Genomic DNA, 24,382 nt, shown 5'->3' with positions numbered 1-24,382 from the left:
AGTGTCAAACAAAACAAAAACAAACAAAATCCACCAACATATAAAGTTTTCTGGACTGCAGAGTTACTATCCACTCATTTAGTAAACATTTATTGAATGCTTGCTGTGGGACACATCCCATACAGGCGTGGAGAGAGCAGGACTTAATCCCTGCCTCAAGGAGTGCACAAATAGGATTAGAAGCTGAGAGATGTGTCCTCTGATGGACATACCCACCCTCTCTGAGGGGGGCCAAAAAATCAGAGAAGGCTGTGCCTGAATAAGTAGTGGAGGATGGTAGAAGCATCTGGTAGGTTTAGAGGAGTGCAGAGGCATAGCTGTCTTAGAGAGCATGTTACATTTTGGGAACTCTGATAATTTAGATGAAATGATACAGGCATAGGTTTTGGTGTCTGTCCTATCTGAGTTCAAATCCTTGCCCAGCTACTTTCTGGCTTTGTGATCTTGGAAATGACAGTGATCCCTCAGGACCTAAGAGTTTACATTTAAGAATCTGACATGCTATTTAAATCAGTTTACTGTCTTATGAACATATTGTTAGGACTAAAAGTATTTCATTACTTTAGCTTTTGTGCAAGCCTGTCTTCTATTGTTTCACGTGATCCTTTTGTTTTATATAAATTGTCTCATAGTCAAATGACTGAAAATGTAGCTATAAATGACTTTTTCAAGAAATGGAATATGAATAATTTCTTTCCTACAATATAAAACAACAACTTCAGTCATAATTTAACTTAGATTAAAAAAATTGGAACAAGGTTATTATTAAGCAGTCAGTTCTGCTTGGATAAAAATGGGCTTAGTGATAGAAATTGGGGTCTGAGGATGAACTTCCACATAATTAAAATACCAGTGCTTCAAAGAAAGATTTTATTGTCTTTTTTATTTTGTTTTGTTAGCTACTGATCCCAAGAACCAGACAGTAATGTTTGACACACTTAAGGACTGGTGCTGGGAGTTGGAACGGACAAAAGGCAATGTGAAGTACAAAGCAGTGAGTGTCAATGAAGGCTATAGAATCTCTGAGAGGTAAGCTCTCCTTGCTGGCTACTTGCCATATAATTCAACCATTTGAAATGTTTAGTGTTTTTAATTTTATTGACAGGGTTGTGTAACCATCATCACAGTCCATTTTAGAACATTTTCATCATCATCCCCCCAAAATCTTCACATCCATTAGCAATCACTCTATATTTCCTCTGAACGTCTCCCTCTCCCCAGCCTTAGGCAACCACTAATCTAATTATTGTCTCTGTTATAGATTTCCCTGTTCTGAATATTTCATATAAATGGAATCATATAATATATAGTCTTTCATGACTGGCCTTTTACATTTAGTATAATGTTTTCAAAATTCATCCATGTTGTAGCATATTATTAGAATTTCACTCTTTTTTATTGCCAAATAATGTTCCATGGTATGGATATACAACATTTTATTTATCCTTTTATTAGTTAATGGACATTTGTGTTACTTTTACTTTTCATCTCTTGTGAATTAGGTCTTCGCAACATTTGTGTATGTATGAATATATGGTTTTATTTCTTTGTGATATATAATCTAGAAATTGAATTGCCAAAATATATGGTAACTATGGTTTAATTTGGCGGGGGGAATTGCCAGACTGTTTTCCATGATGATTGTACCATTTTACTTTCCACTACCAGTGTATAAGGATTCTTTTCTTCAAATCAACACTAGCTTTTATGTATTTATGTTTTTAATTTTAATTTGCAATATAGGGGATTGAATCCTCTTAACACTAAGCTACATCCCCAACCCTTTTAAAAAATTATTTTGAAACAGAGTCTTGCTAAGTTGCCCAGTCTGGCTTCAAATTTGCGATACTCCTACCTCAGCTTCCCTAGTAGCTGGAATTACATGCATGTGTCACTGTGTTTGGAAACTTTTGTTTATATTTTTGTCATGGTGCTGGGATGGAACTTGGGTCATACACATTCTGGGCAATTGCTCTATTGCTGAACTGTACCCTGAACCCCTCAACACTAGCTTTATTTTTTATTTTTGTTTATTTATTTATTTTGCAGTGCTAGGGATCAAACCCAGGGCCTTATGCATGCTAGGTTCAACACTAGATTTTATTTTATTTTATTTTTAGATATTTATTTTTTAGTTGTAGTTGGACATAATACCTTTATTTTATTTATTTATTTTTATGTGGTGCTGAGGATTGAACCCAGGGCCTTGCATGTGCTAGGCAAGTGCTCTACTGCTGAGCCACAACCCCAGCCCTCAACACTAGATTTTAAAAGAAACCTTAAAATACTCAAAAGTGAGTTTGTATCTTTTTGTGATTGTTGCCATTTTTGTGCTATAACCTAAGTGTAAAAAAGGAATTTCTTAATTTATAGTGTTTTATTTCCTTTTATTGAATGCTTTGTTTATTCATTCAACAAAAAGTTTGAATGCCTATTATATGCCAAGAAGTGCCCTAATTACTAGAAAGATAGTAGTCAACAAGCACCTGAAAACCTGTGTCCTCCTGGAGCATTCCTTCTAGTGGGAGGAAGACAATAATAAAGAAGTAAAATATCATATATTATAATTGCTAGGGAGCTGGAGGTACAGCTTAGTGGTAGAGTGTGTTTCTAGAATGCACATGTTCAATCCTTGGCGCGCACACACAAAAATTAAGCTGGTGTTTTGGCTCAGTGGTAGTGCACTCATCTGGCATGTGTGAGGCACTAGATTCAATCCTCAGCACCACATAAAAATAAATAAATAAAATAAAGGTATTGTGTCAATCCACAATTTAAAAAATATTTTAGAAAAATTAAATTGGGCTGGGGCTGTAGTTCAGTTGAGAGTTTTATATATATATAAATAGATCAGGCAAAGGGCTGGGGAGTGCTGGAGGTTATGGTGGGGATAGTTGGTCAGGAAGGCCTCAGGATTAAATGACCTCTGAGCAAAGCCTTGAAGCAAAGGAAAGATTGAGTTTGAGAGTGGCTGGCAGAGAAGTGTTGTAGGTGGAAGGAACAGTGAGGCAAGAGCTGTGTGAGCAGCAGTGAGGGGATGAGGGACAGCAGAGGAATAAGTGAAGGAAAAAGCAGAGGTGAGGAGAGGGGAAAGAGGGGATGGTTGGGCACTTTCAGAAGTATAATCCTTCCTGACACTGAAAATAGTGAGGAGGAGTTTGAGCAGAGGCAGGGAGTGATCTGACCTACTTTTTAAAAGGATGACTCTGCATAATCTGTTTTTAGAAACCTGACTCTTATCATTTTGGAGCACACTCCCTAGCATCCTGCTAACAATTTCATAAAATATTGTTGTTTGTTAGTGTTTTTGTATTCAGGTTCTGATAGGCCTCTTTAGCAGGTCAGTTTAGATTTTGATCAGTCTCAAGCATTTATCAGGTGACACCCAATAATGCAGTTTGTGGTGACAGTGTGAGGCCTATGAAGGATCCTCCCAGAACATCTCTGTTAGCCCCACACTGCTGCTTCCACTTTCCTGGGTGAAAAGCTTGAAAGGGGAAAGCTAGCGCTCACTCAGAAAGAAGTTAGAAACCCCTGTTCCTAAGAGGTGTAATGGGAGGTTCCCATTACACAGTTCCCAGAACTGTTTTCTGTTTGTTTTTTAAAATGGGGTCTTGCTGTGTTACCTAGGCTAGCCTCTAACTCCTGCCTCAGTCTCCCAAGACATGTGCCACATGCACAATGCCCTGAATTATTATTTTTTTAATTCAGATACATACTGATTTGGGGTGTTTACATAGGTGTCAGCATCTCAAAACTATACCTGGTTGGGGCTAAGAGTGTAGTTCAGTGGTAGATTGCTTGGCTAGCATGCAGGAAGCTCTGGATTCAGTCTCTGGTACTACACAAAAGAAATAAGAATAAATAAATGAAACCTGGTTAAGAGGTCAGAGGGGAAAACTTTATGATTAGTGATGAATGGGGAGAATTGAGCTTTAGCTGGATTTTAAGACTCTGAGCACTCAGTGCTGACACATACTACTTGAACTGCCTCAGCTGTCAACATAATACAGGAAAGGCTGTGCTTTGTTTCTCCTACGCCACTACAGTATTGCCTCCATGGTCTTTCCTATATTCTCTGGTCCTCCAATACTATTTATTTATTTTTATGTGGCCATAACCCCTTCCCCAGAATTCATTCTTCATACAGCAGGTAAAATGAACCTCTCCATATGCATCTGATCAGACTTATTCTAGCTTTAGTGGTTTCCGACTGGTTTTGGTATAGAACAGAACTCTTAACAAACACTCCAGGGCCCATAATGGTTTGACTTCCACCTAATTCTCCAATTCTTTCACACTAAAGCAACATAAGTATTTATATTGTTACTATATATATTATATTGTTACTATGAAAGGAAGATTATTCCATTTTTGAAATTCATGTGTGTTTAGATACCATATTTTCCAGTCCCATCATTTTATGGAAAAGGTAATCGACCTAGAGAGGTGTATAATTACCCAACATTATGCAGAATTGGATTCAGAGCTAGGATTAGAACTAGTAATTTGGTCACAGTACTTTATACCAAACAGAATGGCAGTTCATCTGAGCTGATTCTTCTTAACAGGGAGATATGGTCATTTTTATAACACTCTCTTTAGCTTTCTTATATTCATTGAAATTGAGCTTTCATATTTTGTAAATCATGTGTAGTACTAAAGTCTGATGATATCCTTTTTTTCTAGGTTGCCAGCATACTTTGTTGTCCCTACCCCTCTTCTTGAAGAGGATATGCAACGCTTTCAGGGTCACAACATACCAGTAAGTGTATCTGAAATCCTGAAGAGACATGGGTTGCTCATTGGCCCATCCTAGCAAAATGATCCTACTTAAAGCTCTTGGCTTTGGTACTCAGGAGTTTGTCCTCAGTCCAAGAGTGATCCAAAAATACCATAAGAACTCCCTAGAAGAGTCTTAAACATGAGGCTCTGTGAGATAGAGTTCTGAAGTTTTCATAAATACACTTGAGTTTTAGAAAAGACATTGAAAAGCTTTAAGAGAATTACAGATTTGTCTGCTATTGAAAGCAAACCTGGTTTAACACATAAGTCATTTTGAACCTCAGCTGACCACTCAGGGTAGTAAAATTTCAGATTCTTTGTGGTTGGCACAGTTAATCTTGGTATGGGCATGGTGGTGTCTTCTCCTAGAGACAACATTTCTTAGTTTTTACTGAATAGAATGGGATGGGAGCCATATTTAATGGGTCACTGATCAAAGAAGGCAAGACTCTGGCAGTCATCCCCATTTCTAATTGGTGGTTAGGAGTTGCCAAGCCTGCGGGGAATTTAGTAAGGAATGAGAATTTATAAATAACTGGTATGCTGTGTACATGGCTGGTTCACCAAAAGGATCAATTCTGGGTGGAAAGCAAGGTGGCGAAGCAACATTACATGCTCAGAAGCCCGTGGAGGCCAAGCAGGTACTGAGCAAGGCCCCTGCAGTGAACAGGGGCCCCTCTGCTTGGTACGAGAGTGCAGCTCTTCAGCACCAGCTAGTCTGTACAATGTGGGAAAATGAGCTGAGTGTTGCCAGATGTCTTGATTTTTTAGGGGTAGCCAGAAGATACAATTTCCATGTGCATTTTTCTGATCTCAAAATATATACAACTGATCCAAAAGCTTAAAAAACATGTGTTTGGGCTAAAGTTGAAACACATTCCACCAATTTGCAACCTTTGGGCAATTTGGGCAGCAGTTCCCAAACTTTCTGGTCTCAGAATCTTTATACTCTTAGAAAGTATCAAAGTTTTCTCCAAGAGCTTTTGTTTATATGGGTTGTAACTGTTGGTACTTACCATATAAAAATTTAGACTAATTTTTTTTTAATTTAAGTAACAGCAAGGCATGGTAGCACATGCCTGTAATCCAAGCTACTTAGGAAACTGAGGCATAAGGACCACAAGTTTGAGGCCAGCCTGGAAAACTTAGACCATTTCAGAATAAAATAAAAAGGGTTGGGGATGTAGCTCAGTGGTAGAGTGCCCCTGGGTTCAATTTCTAGTACCACAAAAATAAAATAAAAAGGGGCTGGGGATATATAGGTCAGTGGCAGAGTGCTTATCTGACATTTATGAGTCTCTGGGTTCAATCCCCAGTACCACAAAAAAAGAAAAAGTTAAGTAACATTACATGTTAGCATAAATAATATGTTTCTATGAAAAATAACTATTCAAAACAGTAAATTTGAATAACATTATTTTACATTCTTGAAAATAGAAGACAGCTAGATTCTAATATCTGATTCTTTTTTTCAGTCTGTTGTGGTAATTTGGGGGTTTGATTGAAGTACATGAAGAAAATTCAGATTCACAAAGCTATGTATTTGGAAAAGAAAGGAATATTTAATAGCCTTTTTAGAGAATACTTAACAACCTAATTGAGAATATTATTCTCTGATGGTACACCAAAAAGTTGGCAAGTGAAAATTTCATAAAGGTTATTTGCAATAACTTATCTGAAAACGTAATGAACTTTCCATTCTCTGTTAAATTAAAACCTTTGGTCTGTCTTACATTTTGAGTGGATCTTAAAACATGCATGATTTTGTACTAGTGTATCCTGACCATTTGGAAAATATGGGTTCATAGGTTATAAAGAACTCCTATCTATTGACACATTTTATTATAAAATTTTTTAAAAATCTTATTCATTAATACTGTGGTCTCTTCAGAAGAGTCTTTAAATGTTGGGAATCTGCTCAGCAAAAGTAACAGGTACTAGTTTTCCAAAATTCTAATTGTTATCATTTACAGTAGATTATCAGTTTTTTCCCATGAAGTAATAAACTCACTTTATTCTTTTTTTTTTTTTTTTTGGTACTGGGATTGAACTCAAGGGCACCTGACCTCTGAACCACATCGACAGCCCTATTTTGTATTGTATTTAGACTCAGGGTGTCACTGAGTTGCTTAGCAGTCTTGCTTTTACTGAGGCTGGCTTTTAAACTTGAAATCCTCCTTTCTCAGCCTCCCAAGCCGCTGGAATTACAGGTGTGCACATCCGCCCACTTTATTCATTTTTTTTTTTTTTTTTTTTTAGAGGACAGAGACGGGGAGAGAGAGAGAGAGAGAATTTTTTAATATCTATTTTTTTTAGTTCTTGGCGGACACAACACTCCTGCTTGCATGCGGCGCTGAGGATCGAACCCGAGCCGCACGCACGCCAGGCGAGCGCGCCACCACTTGAGCCACATCCCAGCCTTTATTCATTTTTTAAAAATGAATATCTGCCAGATACCAAAGTCAGAACACCCATGATTTGTTTAAAAGAGGGTACGAGTTCAGTTCTCAACTCAGTTATAAAAGAGCTTTTTATTGGGACAAATATTTTAACTTCAATGCTTACTTCCCATTCTTGCACACAGAATATTTAAAATACATGTGTGGTCAACATTAATAAAAATAATAATTGTTAATCCTTCATTAAGGTTAATCTCAAAAGAATCAGATTTCTTTCCTGCTAATGGTATCGATGAAGAACACAGTGACAACCACTACAGTTGTGTGGCCCTTCCTTGATTGGTGCTAAGCCACCACTACATTTGTATCATTTCAGTAAGGTACATAATTTCATCAATTCCAAATACAAAACACATTGCTACCACTACATTTGCATCATTTGTGCAGATGTCAACACCATGGAAAAGACATTATATTGTTAGGATTATTATGAAAATGGTTGTGGCCTCTCAGACCACCTGAAAGGGTTTTGGGACTTCCCAGTTAGTTACTGAAAATCAGAGTCTTAGAGGAATGATCAGCCTCTCTCAGAGCAACCTAGAAAAGAAAGTGTTCTATTGGAAGAAACAAAGATGAATTGTCGCCAGGTGCAGTGGCACATTCCTGTAATCCCAGGGGCTGGGGAGGCTGAGGCAGGAGAATTGCAAATTCAAAGCCAGCCTCAGCTATATAGCAAGATTCTAAGCAACTTAATGAGACCCTGTCTCAAAATAGAAAATAAAAAGGGCTGGGGATGTGGCTTAGTGGTTAAGTACCCTTGGATTCAATGTTCAAAAAAAAAAAAAAAAAAAAATCCACATATGTAGATTTACATACACCGTGTTCTAGCCAAGCCTAAGGGTTGAGAAGTAGAATATGTTCTTGTAAGACCTAAGTGAGAAACACCAACTTTTTAATCATTAGTTCTACTTTAATTGTATATTCTGAAAATCATTAGTTGAGTTTGTATGAATAGACAGCAGAAAAATTATATACAAGATGGAATGTACACATCTATCCAGGGGAACACAGAGCTTTCAGTCAGTCTTCCCTGCCTTCTCTCTCTCTCTCTCTCTCTCTCTCTCTCTCTCTCTGCCTCCCTCCCTTCTTCTCTCTCTCTTTCCCTCTTTCCCTCTCCCATTACCCATTGCAATGCTGAGAATGAAACCCAAGACTTTGTGCTTGCTATACCCCAGCTTGCCTGCCTACCTAACTACCTGCCTGCCTTCCATTGGGTATTGAACCCAGGGATGCTCTGCCACTGAATTCCCTGCTCAGCCTCTTGAGTCTCTGGGATTACGTGTGTAGGTTATCATTCCTGGCTTGCGCGCGCGTGCGCTCTCTCTCTCTCTCTCTCTCTCTCTCTCTCTCTCTCTCTCTCTCTCTTCAGACTTTCATTTGACTAGAATAGAAAGATCACCAGAAATGACCTCAGACAAATTAGAAAGCAATATGTTTTATATTTGGAATTGATGAAATTATGTACCTTAACCTAGGAAACCCAAACCTTTCAAATGTAAAATTATCAGTATTGCAATCTGGGGCCACTTGCTCTTTGTTTTGTTTAAGGCGTAATTTCTCAATTTAGACACTACTGATATTTTAGGCCAGATAATTATTTGTTTCAGGGTTATCATTATAGAATAGTTAACATCATTGCTGACAACCAAAGTATGTCCAGATATTGCCAAATGTCCCTTGTGGGGCAAACACAGGTTGAAAATTCTGCCTTAAGATGATCTATGTTAGTTTTTTCTTGGTTAATTAGCATATGTCTCACCAGATAGAATGATCTATATTGGTTTTTTCTTGGTTAATTAGCATATGTCTCACCAGATAGAAAATATGACTGTTAGTAGCATAAGGATTCATAAGCATCCTCTTTGTCTTTCCTTCTCATTTCTATTAAGCCTACCATCTATTTGTACTGTGTTCCTTTGTTCTTGGTTGTTATTGAGTAGATAACATAGTTAAGCTTATGTTAAAGCAAAGGAAGAGGTTTGCAAAAATATAAAACAATGCTACTTTGTTTTGTTTTGGTTTTTGGTGGACTGGTGTGGAGATGGAACCTGGAGACTCACCCATGCAGGGCAAGCACTTTACCATTGAACTACTCACCCCTTTCGCTTTTTTTTTTTTTTTTTTTAAAATAGGATTATACTAATTTACCCAGGTGGGGTAACTTGTAGTCCTCCTGCCTCTCAGCCTTTTGAGTAGCAAAATCATAGGCATAAACTACTACATTCAACAAATGCTACTTCTCTTACTCTGTGTGTGTATGTGTGTGTGTGTGTGTGTGTGTGTGTGTGTGTGTAATGTTATTTATACCAACATGCAATTGGTTTATTATTGTTTTAAAATGAATTAATATTTTAAAGTCTTTCAGTTTTAATTTCTAGTGTGTTAAATATAAATAGCTATAATCCACACAAATACAAAGTCTTTGGGTTCTAAATAATTTTTAAGAGTATTAAAGGAATAAGACCAAAAAGTTTGAAAGCCACTGATCTATAATGTTATATAATATTTCCTCCAGGATTTGGTAAGTAAACACGTACATCAACAGTAGCAGTTAAGCTGGGAAAGGTGGCACATATATGAGGCAGGAGGATTACAAGTTCCAGGCTAGCCTCTACAATTTAGTGAGACCCTGTTTCAAAATAAAAAAATAAAAATGACTGTGGATGTAGCTCAGTGGTAAAGTGCCCCTTCAATCCCCAGGACTATCACATCAACAAAAATAATAGCAGCAGTTATATGCAATAGGAGCATCAGAGAATAGCAAGAGTAAAGAGATGATTTGGGCCTAAATTGTGAAGGGCCTACAGTACCATTCATAGGGTTTGTTTTTTTAATTGTGTTAAGATACACATGGGGTTGTGGCTCAGCGGTAGAGTGCTTGCCTCACACATGCAGGGCCCTGGGTTCGATCCTCAGCACCACATAAAAATAAATATTTTTTTAAAAAAATGCATATTACCTAGTATATTCACAATGTTGTGTGATCTAGTTCCAGAACATTTCCATATCTCCATGTTTTTTTGTTTTGGCTTTTCATCTAGTCTGTTCCTTCCTACCTTCACATATATCTCTAAAGCCATGACCTGCATAATTTGTCAGTTCATTCAAATTCTTGCCATTTTAGAGACTTTGGCCTCCTTGACCCTCCTCTAGTCTCCAGCCCTGAGGGGTTTTTTTTATCTTTTTAAAATTTTTGCTCTGAGGCAAAGAATGTTTCTATTGATTATTCAAACCAAATAGCAGACTGTGCTTAATGGGATTCATGAAAACTGTAGGCATCCTTGCCCTGCTCAGGCCCTGATGTGATTCCTGTATCATACTTTCCTGAGTAAATATGTTTTCATTTCGTTTGTAAAATCATTGTTAATTCATACTCTCAGCTATAGCCTTTCCCCTACTATAGTGGGACCTGAGACTCCCACAGCTTCCTTATTCTGACCTCCTATTGTTTCTCTGTGCTCCTCCTTCCTTCGCACCAAATCTGAACCTCTGCCAGCAATATTGGTTGCCTTGTCTGGAGCCTGGTTCCATCATCAGACTTCCCTTTTCCATTATATTTCTAAAGCATGTTCTTCTCTCTCTCTCGTTCTCTCTCTCAAGACATCTTTAAGTCTCTTCTAAGAAAGCCCTTTTTTTCTTTTTTTTTTCTTTTTTATTTTTTTATTGGTTGTTCAAAACATTACAAAGCTCATGATATATCATCTTTCATACATTTGACTCAATTGGGTTATGAACTCCCATTTTTACCCCAAATACATATTGCAGAATCACATCACATCGGTTACACACTCACATTTTTACATAATGGCATATTAGTGACTGTTGTATTCTGCTACCTTTCCTATCCCCTACTATCCCCCCTCCCCTCCCCTCCCATCTTCCCTCTCTACCTCATCTGCTGTTGTTCAATTCTCTCTCTTGTTTCCCCCACTTTCCCCTCACAACCTCTTCTATGTAATTTTGTGTAACATTGAGGGTCTCCTACCATTTCCATATGCTTTCCCTTTTCTCTCCCTTTCTCTCCCCCACTCGTCTTTGTTTAATGTTAATCTTTTCCTCATGCTCTTCCTCCCTGTTCTGTTCTTAGTTGCTCTCTTTATATCAAAGAAGACATTTGGAGAAAGCCCTTTCTTAACAGTGAAGCTACTACTTTGTTCTTTCCTATACTGCCAGTATATGTAAACAAGTCTATACTTGGTTTTTTCTACTCCTTTTTTTCTTTTTCTTTCTTCTTTCTTTTTTTTTGGGGGGGGGGGCGTTGGGGTGTTAGTGATCAAATTCAGGGCTGCACACATGCTAAACACACACTCTACTGTTGAGACACACACACACACACACACACACTACTACTACTGAGAGAGAGACACACACACACTACTACTTAGACACACACACACTACTGAAACACACACACACTACTACTTAGACACACACACATACACACACGCATGCCTACCAGCTGCTATTTCTTCTTACAAGGTGACTGACTTCTCCCCCCACTTGGACACTACCCTCTCAGAAGACATTGAGCTTTGGACAGCCCCACCTCTCTATAACATTGTTGCAGTTTTTGACTAATTATGTCCTGCCTTTTTAAAATTCCAGTCCTGACTTTGGAAATACTGTACTATCTTGGTCCCCTTACTGCACTATTTTCTAACCTGGGATATAGGTGTTACTCTAAAGCTCTTTGACTCTACAGAGAGACACCTTAAAATGCACCCCCCCCCCAAAAAAAAAAGTAACAAGTAATTCTTCCTTTAGAAAATAAATGTGATCAATAAATTGATTCTTGCCTGTTGTTAAGTAATTAGTACTAAGAACTCTGTGGCTCTTTCCCAAGAGAAGCTGTACATATTATAATGATAGGAGAAGACTTTTTGCTAAATTCCTGAGAAGTCTCTCTCTGACCAGGAATTTCACTCCTTTCTACTTAATCTTTCAAATAAAGAATAGGTACCTCTTTGTAGCTCAGATAAGATAAGGTAATTCTGATTGGAGGTTATCACTACACATGTCCCAACTAGAAAATGAAATGTGGTTGGATGACACCAAGGGCCTACTGGTTTTGCCCCAGGAATGGAGGTAAACTTTAATTTCTTAGATCCCATCATCCAGTCATGACTAAGAGTACACTCCTTTATGTCTGAGTGAGTTGTATCAATTAGGGGTCATAACTCCTTGAGCATTAAGAATATCCCCACCTTTCACAGAGGCCCTAGATCTGTGTGGTGGTTTCTGCACATTGCTTAGCATGACATTGGAAAAGGGACTAAGAGAACAGCAAATGTCCCTTGAATTTGTCATAGTGTTCTAATATTTCCACTGCATGTGAGTCTTAAAGTATGGTTTAACTCTCGGGAGTTATTGCTCTTTTTGGCAGTTCCTAAAGCTGTTCTGTGTTTCTGTGTCCTTGCTCTCCTGGTGGACTTGTCATCTTTTGTACTTTAGCTGACCATCAGTTATCATGTCCAGCACTCCAGTCCTGCCTTCCTGTCTTATACTCATAGCTTTCATGTCAGTAGCCTCCTGAGTATCTCCATATGGATGTCCTAATGGCACTAGACATGCAACACACAGTGCCAATCCCATCATCTTCCCCAGAAACCCCAAACCAGTTCCTCTTTCTGACTTTCCAAGTATAGTACAAAGTGTTTTCTGGATTGTAGTGCTGGTCTTTACCTCTTGGCCCAGGCTGTTGCTAGTATAACCAGTAAATGGTTTATGCGTGTGGGTAGAAGCCAAAATGGTGCCTACTCAGGCAGCCAATTACAAAAGTATTTCTTTCATTGGGTTAACCGTTGATCCAGGGCTGATGACTTGGTCAGCAGAGCAAGGACCAGATGTTAGCCACTCTTAAGCCATTAGTCAGGCCTGTATGCAGGGCAGAGACTACAGCTGAATCTACTTATTCAACCTGCTCTTTCCTATCTCCCTTCTAGGCTCTACTGGCAGATTACTTTGCTCCAAGATTAGTTCTAATCTCCTTTTATGCTTGCAAAATAAGAATTGAAATCTCTCATAGTATCCAGAAAAAAGGTGGAACCCCTTAGCCTATTATTTGCAGTCGTTCATAGAATATCTTTATTCCTTGCCTCCCCTCTATTGTTCTTTGCCATCCCCTTGTCTGCCATGTTCTACCTTCTGTCATATTTTGAGTGTATGGTCTCCAAAAGTAGAGCAATCCCTTAATCACCTTTCTGTCCTCTCACAACCTGGTGCAGTGCCTTCCGTGTGTGAGTCTTTTATTCACTGTCTTGATTAGCCAACTCTCCGTTTTTCTCCTGTGAACTTTCTCTGATGTTGGAAGACCCCTCAATTTGCCATCAAGGTAAAGCATCACCTTTAGTTATACTGCAGCTATTTTTTCCATGTCTTGGGGCAATCCTTTGTCTCCCTGAGCCTCAGTTTCTTGCTGTGCATGGGGATAATAATCATACCCATCACAAGGACTTACCATGAGAATTCAATGAATTAATTCATGTAAAATGGCTGACATGTAAGCTGCTCTCTAGTGATGGCTTCTATCCTAATAATAATGTTGTCGTCGTCATTATCTAGGTCACCAGCACTTTAGTGTCAAGTCAAAAGATGTATGTTAGACCATAAGCAAGTCTGAATGTAACTACCTATTCCTGTTTTTTAGTTTCATTTTAAGATTAAATCAGTTCTCTTCATTTAATAAATTCTCCCTGACTTAATAAAATTGAATATATCCAGCTATTTCATAAAGATAAATTTCCCTGGCTGAACTTGAATGCTAAGCTTACCTCTTTGCTGTTGGGTTGTGAATGTTCCATCTGGCAAATGTCTTCTGCCCCCTGCAGATATGGTGTTGGTCCTGCCACAATGGAAGTGCCCTTTTGAAAATGTCAGCACCGCCCAAAGAACAGGATGATGGTGTTTTGCAAATCCAGAAGAGTGTCTTGGATGGGTCAGTACTTATTCTTCATCTGTTTTTGTTTTCTAAGAAGCAGGGACTAGTTCTTAGTAGTGTCCATTTCTGTGTACGTACAGGTAGCTTAGTGTTAGAAAAATACAACCTATAGGGGTCATTCTTAATTACTTTTTAAAGGAGTCAATATAACATAATCACTAATTAGTCAGTATAACATAATCACTAATCAAAATTTCATGGGGGCTAGGGATGCCACTCAATGGTAGAGCATTTGCCTAGCATGCACAGGGCCCTGGGTTAAATGCCCAGCACTGCAATAAAAATGACAAAAAATAAAGAATGTTGACTATGCTATTTTTAGAGATGTACACTGAAGTATTTAGGGAGGAAGTGGCATAGTATCTATAATGTTTGGGTTTCGTTTTTGTGTCTGGTTTTTGTTGTTGTTGTTGTTTGTAAACCCAGGCCTTATACATGCTAGGTAAGTGCTCTACCACTGAACCACCACCTTCACTCATTGTCTATAATGTTAATACCTGTCAAATCTAGGTCATGATATATGTCACTATGGTTCTTTTTCTACTTTTCTACATGATTGGAATTTTTCAAAATAAATTTGAAAATCTGAAGTGGAGGGGCTGAGGTGTGGCTCAGTGGCAGAGTGCTCGCCTAGCGCGTGTAAGGCCCTGGGTTCGATCCTTAGCACCACATAATAAATAAACAAACAAACAAACAAATAAATAAATAATCAAGCAAATAAATAAATAAAGGTATTTAAAAGAAAAGAAAATCCAAAGTGGAGGGCTAGGGCTAGGGCTCTGCGGTAGCGCACTTGCCTGGCATGTGTGAGGCAATGGGTTCGATTCTCAGCACTGCATATAAGTAAATAAATAAAGGTCTATCAACAACTTAAAAAATATTTTTAAAAAAATCCAAAGTGAGTAAATTAAAAAAAAAAAAAAAGTGGACTTTGTAGTTAAATTACCTTGGTCCAAATCATGGCCCCATCTATTTAGAAACTTGATAACCTTGGGCTGGGCAGTTCTACTTTGGGTTCTCTATTCCCACTGTTAACTGGGGAGAGCAGTCCTGTAGCAGTTGCCTCAGAGGTAAGGGTAGGGAGGGGGATACCTGCAGTCCTTTTGAAACATATCGGAGCAAATAGTAATTGCTTAGGAAATATAATCTCTTTTAATTCATGTAACTCTTCTAATTTCATGTTACTTTTTCATACCTAGAATTTACAAGATCATCCATAGGCCACCCTATGAAATTGTTAAAACTGAAGATCTATCAAGCAACTTCATATCCTTGCAGGAAATCCAGACGGCATACTCTAAATTTAAACAGCTATTTCTGATAGGTGAGAAGAGTGTTGAGCAAAACTTTCTGTCAAATGGGGAAAGACATGCCACATGGATCAGCTGCAAGTTGGTACCTTTCCCCTGGGTTCCTTTTGGTGATACACAGGCGCTCCTAGCCTCGAAGGTCACTATCATGTAGTGGAAGAGTCAATAGCCAAAGGGCCAGCTGCCACTGCCATGCTGCATGCAGAACATCTCTCTTCAGGCTTTTCTTCCATGGCCCCCCTGTTGTGGCAGTGATCACACAGGCATTCTTCTCCTCTCTTCTTTCCCAGCATACCAGGTTGCTCAGTGATGAACATTTTGGCTTCTCTACTTAAAATTCTGGACTATGCATTACCTATTAATGACTGATATGCATAAACATTTATAAAGTGAATGATCTTTTTTCCCAAAGGGGAAATATTTTTAATATTTCTTTCCTGATTAGGCATGTACAGTTTCTTAGGATGAAAATTAATTTCAATACAATTAATCAGAAATGTACAGAGTAAAAAATGAAATACGCTTATTCCAGCCTCCCTTGGCAATTTCCCTACTCTCATAGTCTGCTAGTAACAATTAGAACTAGTCTCATTTCTCTCCATTCTTGAATGAGTCTTTACTCTCTGAGGTGTGCTTGCTTAAAGGTAACTTTTCCTAACTTGGACTTTTTAACCTGACAAATGGTTAACTATTTTAGGATTTACTCAGCTGTCATTTATTGAATTTCCATTGTATATACTAACTTTGCTAGGCATTTACCCAAGGCAAATGTAACACAAAAACTCATACTCTTACAGGGGAAACAGAAGTATATGCCTCTAACTAAAACATGTTGTGATACATGTTATAAAACAGATTGTAAGAAGTAGAGATCTGGAGGCAAGGTCCTATTTGATCCAGGACTGAGATTCTACAGTTTTATTTTAATTACCCAGGATTTCCAGAATATCTTCTCTTTACTGATTTGAGTTTGCAACTTTTAAATGTATTAAATTTATTTTAAATGTATTAAAATTCAAGATTTTCTGCTTTATAAGATGTGTAAGGGGGAATCCTACAGTGGTGTGCAAGGTAAATGAACTTGTATTTAAATTTCTTAGAAAAGTCAAGTCTCACCTTAGACGTCCATGGCAGTATACATCTGGTTGCATTTTCCACTTCTAGGAATAGCAGCCTCCATGTCACTTGTTTCTGCCAAAAGCATGTCAGTCTCTCAGTTGAATTATAGGGTAGACCATGGCTTTGAGTATGTGGTAGAGGCTTTTCTTATTTCAGCAAGGAAGACCTCTTCTTGACAACCACACCCTTCTTGAGGCCTAATTTCATAAACTGTTTCAGCTGAAGTTCTGAAATGTTCTTTACTTAAAATAGAATCTCGTGCCTGGATTCTGCAGGTTGAGTCTAGGACCAATGATCTGAACAGCACAGTGGAATAACAGGTGTTTTGTGGCAAGTGTAATATCTTTCTGCTTTTCCTTTTTTCAGATAACAGTACTGAATTTTGGGACACAGACATAAAATGGTTTTCGCTCTTGGAAAATAGCAGCTGGCTTGACATAATCAGGTATTCCAAACCATTGTTTTGCTCATGAGTTTCAGTTGTCTAATTCAGAGTAGTAGAGCTAATTGACAAATAATTTAACTCTTTGATATTTCACAATTAAATATTCTTAGACCATATGTTCTATTCAGGGCTTGGCTGGATTTTACATTTTATATTTATTATTTCTGTGCACATTTGACAAAACTTACCAACATGTTACCTGCTTACAAAGAAATACACTCTATAAAAAGACTACAATAAAGGGTGTGATAATGCAAAATTATAATTGAGACTACAGTGCTGCCCTCAAGGAGGAAACTGGGGAATGAAAATAGGAGGGATACTGACTTCACTAAATACTTTTTTGAATTTTGTGTCATATGTATATGACCCACTTAAATTTTTTTTTAAACCATGGTTAATGTCATTTAGTCATTTTTGGTTTTGGAATTAGGTTAAGAGTCCCAGAGGGTGGTTATGTTGCCTTTCCTAATTCATATATTAAATGGCTCCTTAGCTAGAAGTTAGGGACAAATCAAAGCTACAAGCTGTGGCTATAGTCCTAAAGGGAATAACAGATAGAAAGAGATAAATCTTTCTGGGACTGGGGTTATGGCTCAGCTCAGCAAGAGAGCGCTCGCCTCACATGTGCAAGGCCCTGGGTTTGATTCTCAGTACCACATAAGAATAAACTTAAAAAAAAAAAAAAAAAAAAGTTATTGTGTACAACTACAAAAAAAAAATCTTTCTGAGTAGATTGGATCTTTTCAGACACTCTCATACATTCACCTTGAATAAAGCAATATGGATCATATTCTCTAGGAATTGATGTTTGTGGGTTTTACTAGGACTCACCAGAAGACTCAGATGTAAGTTTTCAGAAAGAATCTATAGTTTAGAAATTGCCTAGGAGCACTTTTATGTTAGTTTGGGTTTCCCTTCTGAAAAAATTTTCCATTTCTTTATTAAATATTTCTGAATTAAATATTCTTTATTAACTATTCTGAATTAAATATTTAAGTATTTAATTAATAAAGATTGTATGTATCAAAATACTCAGTGTTTTTTTAAAAGACACACTGTGTGATGATTTGGCATATATTGTGTGATGATTACCATAATCAAATGAACACATCCATCACCAATCATGCTGTACTTTAGGTCCCCCAGGTTTGTTTATCTTATAACTGAAAGTCTTATTCCTTTGACTTCTCTCCACTTTTTCCACTCACATCCCTTTGGAGTTACCATTCTACTCTGTATAAGAGTTCAGCTTTTTTTTTTTAATCTATTTATTTTATTCATTTTAGTTGTTGATGGACCTTTAGTTTTTATTTATATGTGGTGTTGAGAATTGAACCCAGTGCCCCGCACATTCGAGGTAAGTGCTCTACCACTGAGCCCGAGTTCAGCATTTTTACATTTCATGTACAACCAAGGTCATGCTGTGTGGTTTTTATGTGCCTGGCTTATTTCATTTAACATATTTATTCCAGGTTCACCCATGGTATGACAATGGTGGAATTTCCCTTTTTTAAAGTACTGAATAATATTCCATTACACACACACACACACACCATTGTACTTATCCATTCATTTGTTAGTGAACTCTTAGGTTGTTTACATATCTTGATTATTGTGAATAATGCAGCAGTGAACATGGGAGCACAGATACCTGAGAAACTGGTCTAATCCCTTTGGATGTACACCCATACTCAGTTTCTAATAGGCAGATAAACATCTCTCAGTATCTGAATAGTGTAAATGTTAAGTATTTTTTTTAATTTTTATTTTCATGAATAAAGAAAAAACTGTGGCTCAACTGGTAGCGTGCTCACCTGGCATGCGTGAGGCACTGGGTTCTATCCTCAACACCACATAAAATAAAATAAAGATATTGTGTCCATCTAAAACTAAAAATATATATATATATATATATTTAAAAAAAAAGAAAGGAAAAACTGAAGAGGGCTGGGGTTGTGGCTCAGCGGTAGAGTGCTCGCCTAGCATGTGCGAGGCGCTGGGTTCTATCCTCAGCACCACGTAAAAATGCATAAATAAAATAAAGGTATTGTGTTAAAAAAAAGAACTGAAGAACAATTCATGCTATCTCTAAACTTATTGTTCATGGTACCAAACTCAAGACCTAATGCTCATTTCTTGTCTCTTTCCTATTCAGACGTTGCCTGAAAAAAGCAATAGAGATCATAGAATGTCTGGAAGCACAAAATATGAACGTTCTTCTTTTAGGTAACATATTTAAAGCACAAAAATTATTTTTCTTTTTATCTCACTTGTGATTTAATTTTTTGTGTATGTAACTTAACAGGATTGTAATTGTCTTATGAGAGAGTAAGCTACTGTAGAAATCCTCCCAGTGTCTTTCTCCTGAACCTTGGAATCCTTTGCCTCAGATTTCAGAGTTAGAGTTTAAAATAAAATTCTTTCACTTGGAACTTGGCAGATCTATTCACAACCCAAGAAGAAATTATTTGATATCTTTACCAAAGCTCACATTTCTTAATATTTTGGATTTGTTTTTTTATTAACTAGGTTGAAGTCACAGTCTTTTGGTAATCCCTTTCACATAGACTCATAGATGATTATTATTTTTGTATCCGTTTGACACTTTTTTTTAAATTTTATTTTTTAGTTGTGGTTGGACACAACACCTTTATTTCACCTATTTATTTTTTTAATGCGGTGCTGAGAATCGAACCCAGGGTCTCCCACATGTGAGGCGAGCGCTCTACCGCTGAGCCACAACCCCGGCCCCCCATTTGACACTTTTTTGCAGTTTCCATAGAAAGTTGGTGAGCTGTTATTTCCCTTTTCTCAGTGGATTTAATTTGGCAAACATGAGGGCAGTGACATAAACATTTAGAATGTGTAAAAGCAAGTATAAACCATTGTGTAATAAGGATGATTGCTGTAGCCAAGCACAGTGGTACACACCTGTAATCCCAGCAACACAGGAGCCTGAAGCAAGAAAATTGCAAGTTTGAGAGGAGCTTGAGTAACTTATTGAGATCCTGTTTCAAACTAAAAGACCTTTTTAAAATTTTATTTTAGGAGACAATGTCTTTGTATGTTGTTCAGGCTGGACTCAAACTCCTGAGCTCATTGATCCTCTAGCTGCAGCCTCCAGAGAGGCTGGGACTACACAACTATGTCCAGCTTGTTTTTTTTTTTTTTTTTTAATATATGTATTGTTTTTTTAGTTATAGATGGACACAATACCTTTATTTGATTGATTTATTTTTGTCGTGCTGAGGATCAAACCCAGTGCTAGACAAGTGCTATATCACTGAGCTACAACCCCAGCCCCCAGCTTGGTTTTTATAATATTTTGTTTCTTCTAGTCCTACACTGCATATGAATTTTTTTCTCATGCTTTTATAAATCCAAACTTTTTTCATTTTTTCTGATGCTTTCCTTGACTGTTGGAACTTAGTTTCTAAGAGCAATCTAGAAAATGTATCTTCTGGTGGCTTCTGGAACAGCTGATACTAGCTTACTAACTTGGAGTTGAGCATCTACAATGTGCAGATTCTGTGCTTCTACCTTAGTATTTATAAGGACTAAAAAAGAGTATTATTTGAGTACCAAATAACTGGTGAAAGGAGGAAGATTGGAAGTCTGAGAAATGTAGGGCTCAAGGCCAGACTGCAATAATCAGAGTCCCCTGAAATGAAATCTGAATCTTTAGCTAATGGAAGTGAGATGTCCTCCACTCCTTGATGGACTTCTGTGTTGTCTCTTCTGAAGTCTCATTGTCTAGTTCCTCTTCCCATCTCTCAGAAGGATATAATTATCTTTCAAATGCAAGAAGAAAGATTCCCTTAAAAATGAAACCTGTAGGGTTGGTGACGTAGCTCGGTGATAGCATGCTTGCCTGGCATGTATAAGGTCCTGCTTTCAATCCCCAGCACTGCTAAAGAAAAATGAAACTTGTTTTAAATTAAAACACCACTAGAAGATAAGCACAAAAATCTGTTTTCATTGAAGTCATGTCTTCCTGTAGTTTAGGTTTGTTTCCTAGAAGAGACCAGTGTAAGCCGAGACCTGTGGTACTTCATGATTCTGGGGGTCAGGATGAAAAAGTGCTAAGAGTAGGAGTAACTTCCTAGTTGAAGTTCATCCTTAGTTAAGTCAGGCACAGTGCTATATACATCTGTAATCCCAGACTAAGGCAAGAGGATTGCAAGTGTCAGGCAAAGCACTAACTTAGCAAGACCCTGTCTCAAAATTTAAAAAAAAAAATGGGGGGCCAGGGGCTGAGGCTGTAACTCAGTGGTAAATCTCTTGCTTAGCATGTGTGAGTCCCTTGGTTCAATCCCCAGTACTACCCCCCAAAATAATAAATTTATCCTTATTTCTTTAATCATACACACACCATTCTGCTCATGGACATTTTTGAGAGCTTGTTTGGAGTTTCTAGCAGGGAAGTACAGCTACTCATACACCCTTGACCAAAGAGGAAGGTTTTCTTCTTCCACAGAGCGTGCAGCTTCAGGAGAGGTGCACATGGAGGGGTGAGGGAGGAAGGGGACACCAGTCTAGCCAGCCAGATCAGTCAAATCAACCCTGGTGATCAGTGGGGTGACAGATGTCACAGCCATATTGCCCTCACATCCCCTTACGGACATTTTTAAAAAGCAGGTTGAACCAGGTGCAATGATATATGCCTGTAATCCCAGCAGCTTGGGAGACTGAGACAGGAAGATCATGAGTTCAAAGCCAGCCTCAGCAAAAGCAAGGTGCTGAGCAACTCAGTGAGACCCTGTCTTTAAATAAAATATAAAATAGGGCTGGGGATGTTGCTCAGTGGTTGAGTGCCTCTGATTTCAATCCCTGGTACTAAAAAATCCTTTAAGACAAATATAAGGCTATAGATGAATGATTTTATTTGCTCTGAATCATGAGTGCTAAACAGGTATAAAAATGGACTTTTCAGTCATTTGAGTTTTGTAAAGGGAATTCCAAGTGAGCACATGGAGGTGGACCAAGGAGAATTTCTCCTGTAGACCACTCCTCAAACAGAAAAGAAAAGAGCCTTGAGGCAGAAAATAAGATCATTTTGGTACAGTCCAGAAAGTTTGAACTTCCTGCAAAGTTGAGTTAGAGGAGGAATAAGAAGTAGAGGAAAGGAACTCTAAGGTGAGTCTGAGAAATAGCAAGCCTTGGGACAGTGAGCTTAGTGATTGAGGGTTTGCCCCACCAGGAGGGAAGGAATTCAGACTCAGTTTGTGCCTGGCAGGTTATCATCATGTGGATGATTCCACTCTGGTTATGTGGTATATCTGAACACCCAAATACTGAAAGTGGATTTTCAGGGCTGCATTTATTCAGTAAGCAAATCCATATTTAGCACCAGTGTGTGCTAGAACCTGTACTAGACAAGCTGGAAGCATTTTGTCTCTTGGTCTGAAAATATCAAGCTTCTTTTTTTTTTTTTTTTTTTTCATTTCCTGTTTCCTGGAGGGAGTAAGAACTTGAGTGCTAATAGCAGATTTTGGTGTTGGGAACCCTGCTTTTAACTGTGTGGTGAGAGCATTATAGCTTTTAACACTCCATGCCCTCCTTCCTCTTGGCACTGCTACTGGGCCCCTCGTAGAGGAAAATGCCTCCGACCTCTGCTGCCTCCTTTCCTCTCTGGTGCAAGTGATGATGGACCCCCACTGCCGAACCAAGATTGGTTTCCAGAGCCTCATCCAAAAGGAGTGGGTCATGGGTGGCCACTGTTTCTTGGATCGCTGCAACCATCTCCGCCAGAGTGACAAGGAGGAGGTGAGTTCCCTCACTGAAGACTGTTTCAGGCACAGGGAGAACTCCCCAGTCTCTTACCAATACCATTCTTCAGATGTAGAGTTTCTGCTTACAAAGTACATGCTACACACAGTCATTAGGAAAACTGAATCAGATTATCATGTGTAACTTTAAATGCTTTAAACAATATCGAAGCCCTTCCCAAAGGAAAAGATAGACAAGCATGTTCAGAGTCTTCTCTTCTAAGTTGTGTATAGCAAGGATGTAATACATTTTATAGTAGGAGTAATATTGATTTTTTTTAGGAGGGGGTGCCAGGGATTGAACTCAGGGATACTTGGCCACTGAGTCACATCCCCAGTGCTATTTTATATTTTAATTAGAGACACGGTCTCACTGAGTTGCTTAGTGCCTCACTTTTGCTGAGGCTGGCTTTGAATTCACCATCTTGCTGCCTCAGCCTCCCAAGCCACTGGGATTATAGACGTGCACCACCACACCCAGCTTACATATATAATAACCCAGTAAGAGATTCTCCTACAAATTTTGCCAAGTTAATCTTTGCAATAAGTAGATATTCGTTGTGCAGATTTCCTACAGGAAATACGTGATAACAAAGTAAATTTTCCTACCACATAAACCTCTCCCAAGGAAAGTACAGGTTTGAGTTAATACTGTCTGATTGCCAGGGCCTTGGCAGTGATGTGTGTGGGCTATACTGCAGCCTCTTCTGCTTGTGTCTAGGTGAATGGCCTAAGATCTGTGCCAGGAAAGTTAGTGTTTTAATTCACCCCCAAATTAAGGTTGACTTGTCTAAGCAACAGCCATACAGACTCTCCTGGCTGATTCATTGGTGATGGGTAGAAGGAAGAATGGAAATGAACCCACTGTCTTTCATAAGTCGAGAGCTAACATGTAGAGCTAACATGTACTGGTATTGTGACTTGTGGTTTTTCTTACTCCTGATATACAACATGTTTGTCTGTGGTGCAGAGCAGTTTGACACAGCATGCTGCGGGAATAGAGAGCCATGGTTTCTGCCATGCAGAGCTGGGTGGGTTTCTGGGGAAACCAAGGCCTCTATTACTAGCTAGGCCAGGCAATTTCTTTTAGGCCCAGTCTGTATGTCTCTGTGTGATACTGAGCTGACTAGAAGTCACCATCTTTTAGTCTTAGAAGGAACTTTGGGGAAATAATATGAAAGGTTGATGGTACTCATGAAGCAGGATAGAACTAGTATTATCTGAATAAAAATATGATTTTGTATATCTTAAGAAAAGGGATAGTGACTGTCACCCTATTTAGTGGGGAAAGAGCCAAGAGAAGACCTAATCTATTGTTCACCCAGCCTTTGGAGAGTCACTCACAATTTATGAGCCCATTTCCCTGACTATACAGTGAGATTCATATATTTTTCATTCTGTTTAGTGATATTGTGCTTAAAATGAAGTATGAACTAAAGTTTCTGAAAAGGGGTTCTTAGCACCTCAGCATCAATAAATCAGAGTTTGAAGGAGAATCAGGTGGTCTAATTTGTGATATGAAGTAGATATAGCCTTTGAACCAATAGTTTGAATTC

General features: G+C 38.3%; 1 protein-coding gene across 4 annotated transcripts in view; it reads left to right on the top strand.

The window, feature by feature from the left end:
- Mtmr12 (myotubularin related protein 12) overlaps positions 1-24,382 on the top strand; it is a 72,995-nt gene that overhangs the window by 39,470 nt on the left and 9,143 nt on the right. For all 4 annotated transcript variants that reach the window (XM_076857341.1, XM_076857344.1, XM_076857342.1 and 1 more), the window contains 7 exons: positions 900-1,029; positions 4,690-4,765; positions 14,072-14,178; positions 15,381-15,505; positions 16,977-17,055; positions 19,214-19,284; positions 22,652-22,824. In XM_076857341.1, the coding sequence (XP_076713456.1) occupies positions 900-1,029; positions 4,690-4,765; positions 14,072-14,178; positions 15,381-15,505; positions 16,977-17,055; positions 19,214-19,284; positions 22,652-22,824 (761 nt within the window). The remainder of the gene's footprint in view (positions 1-899; positions 1,030-4,689; positions 4,766-14,071; positions 14,179-15,380; positions 15,506-16,976; positions 17,056-19,213; positions 19,285-22,651; positions 22,825-24,382) is intronic.

This window comes from Callospermophilus lateralis, chromosome 5 (assembly GCF_048772815.1).
Source record: "Callospermophilus lateralis isolate mCalLat2 chromosome 5, mCalLat2.hap1, whole genome shotgun sequence".
Taxonomy (NCBI): Eukaryota; Metazoa; Chordata; class Mammalia; order Rodentia; family Sciuridae; genus Callospermophilus; species Callospermophilus lateralis.
This window is presented reverse-complemented; position numbering and strand designations above follow the sequence as displayed.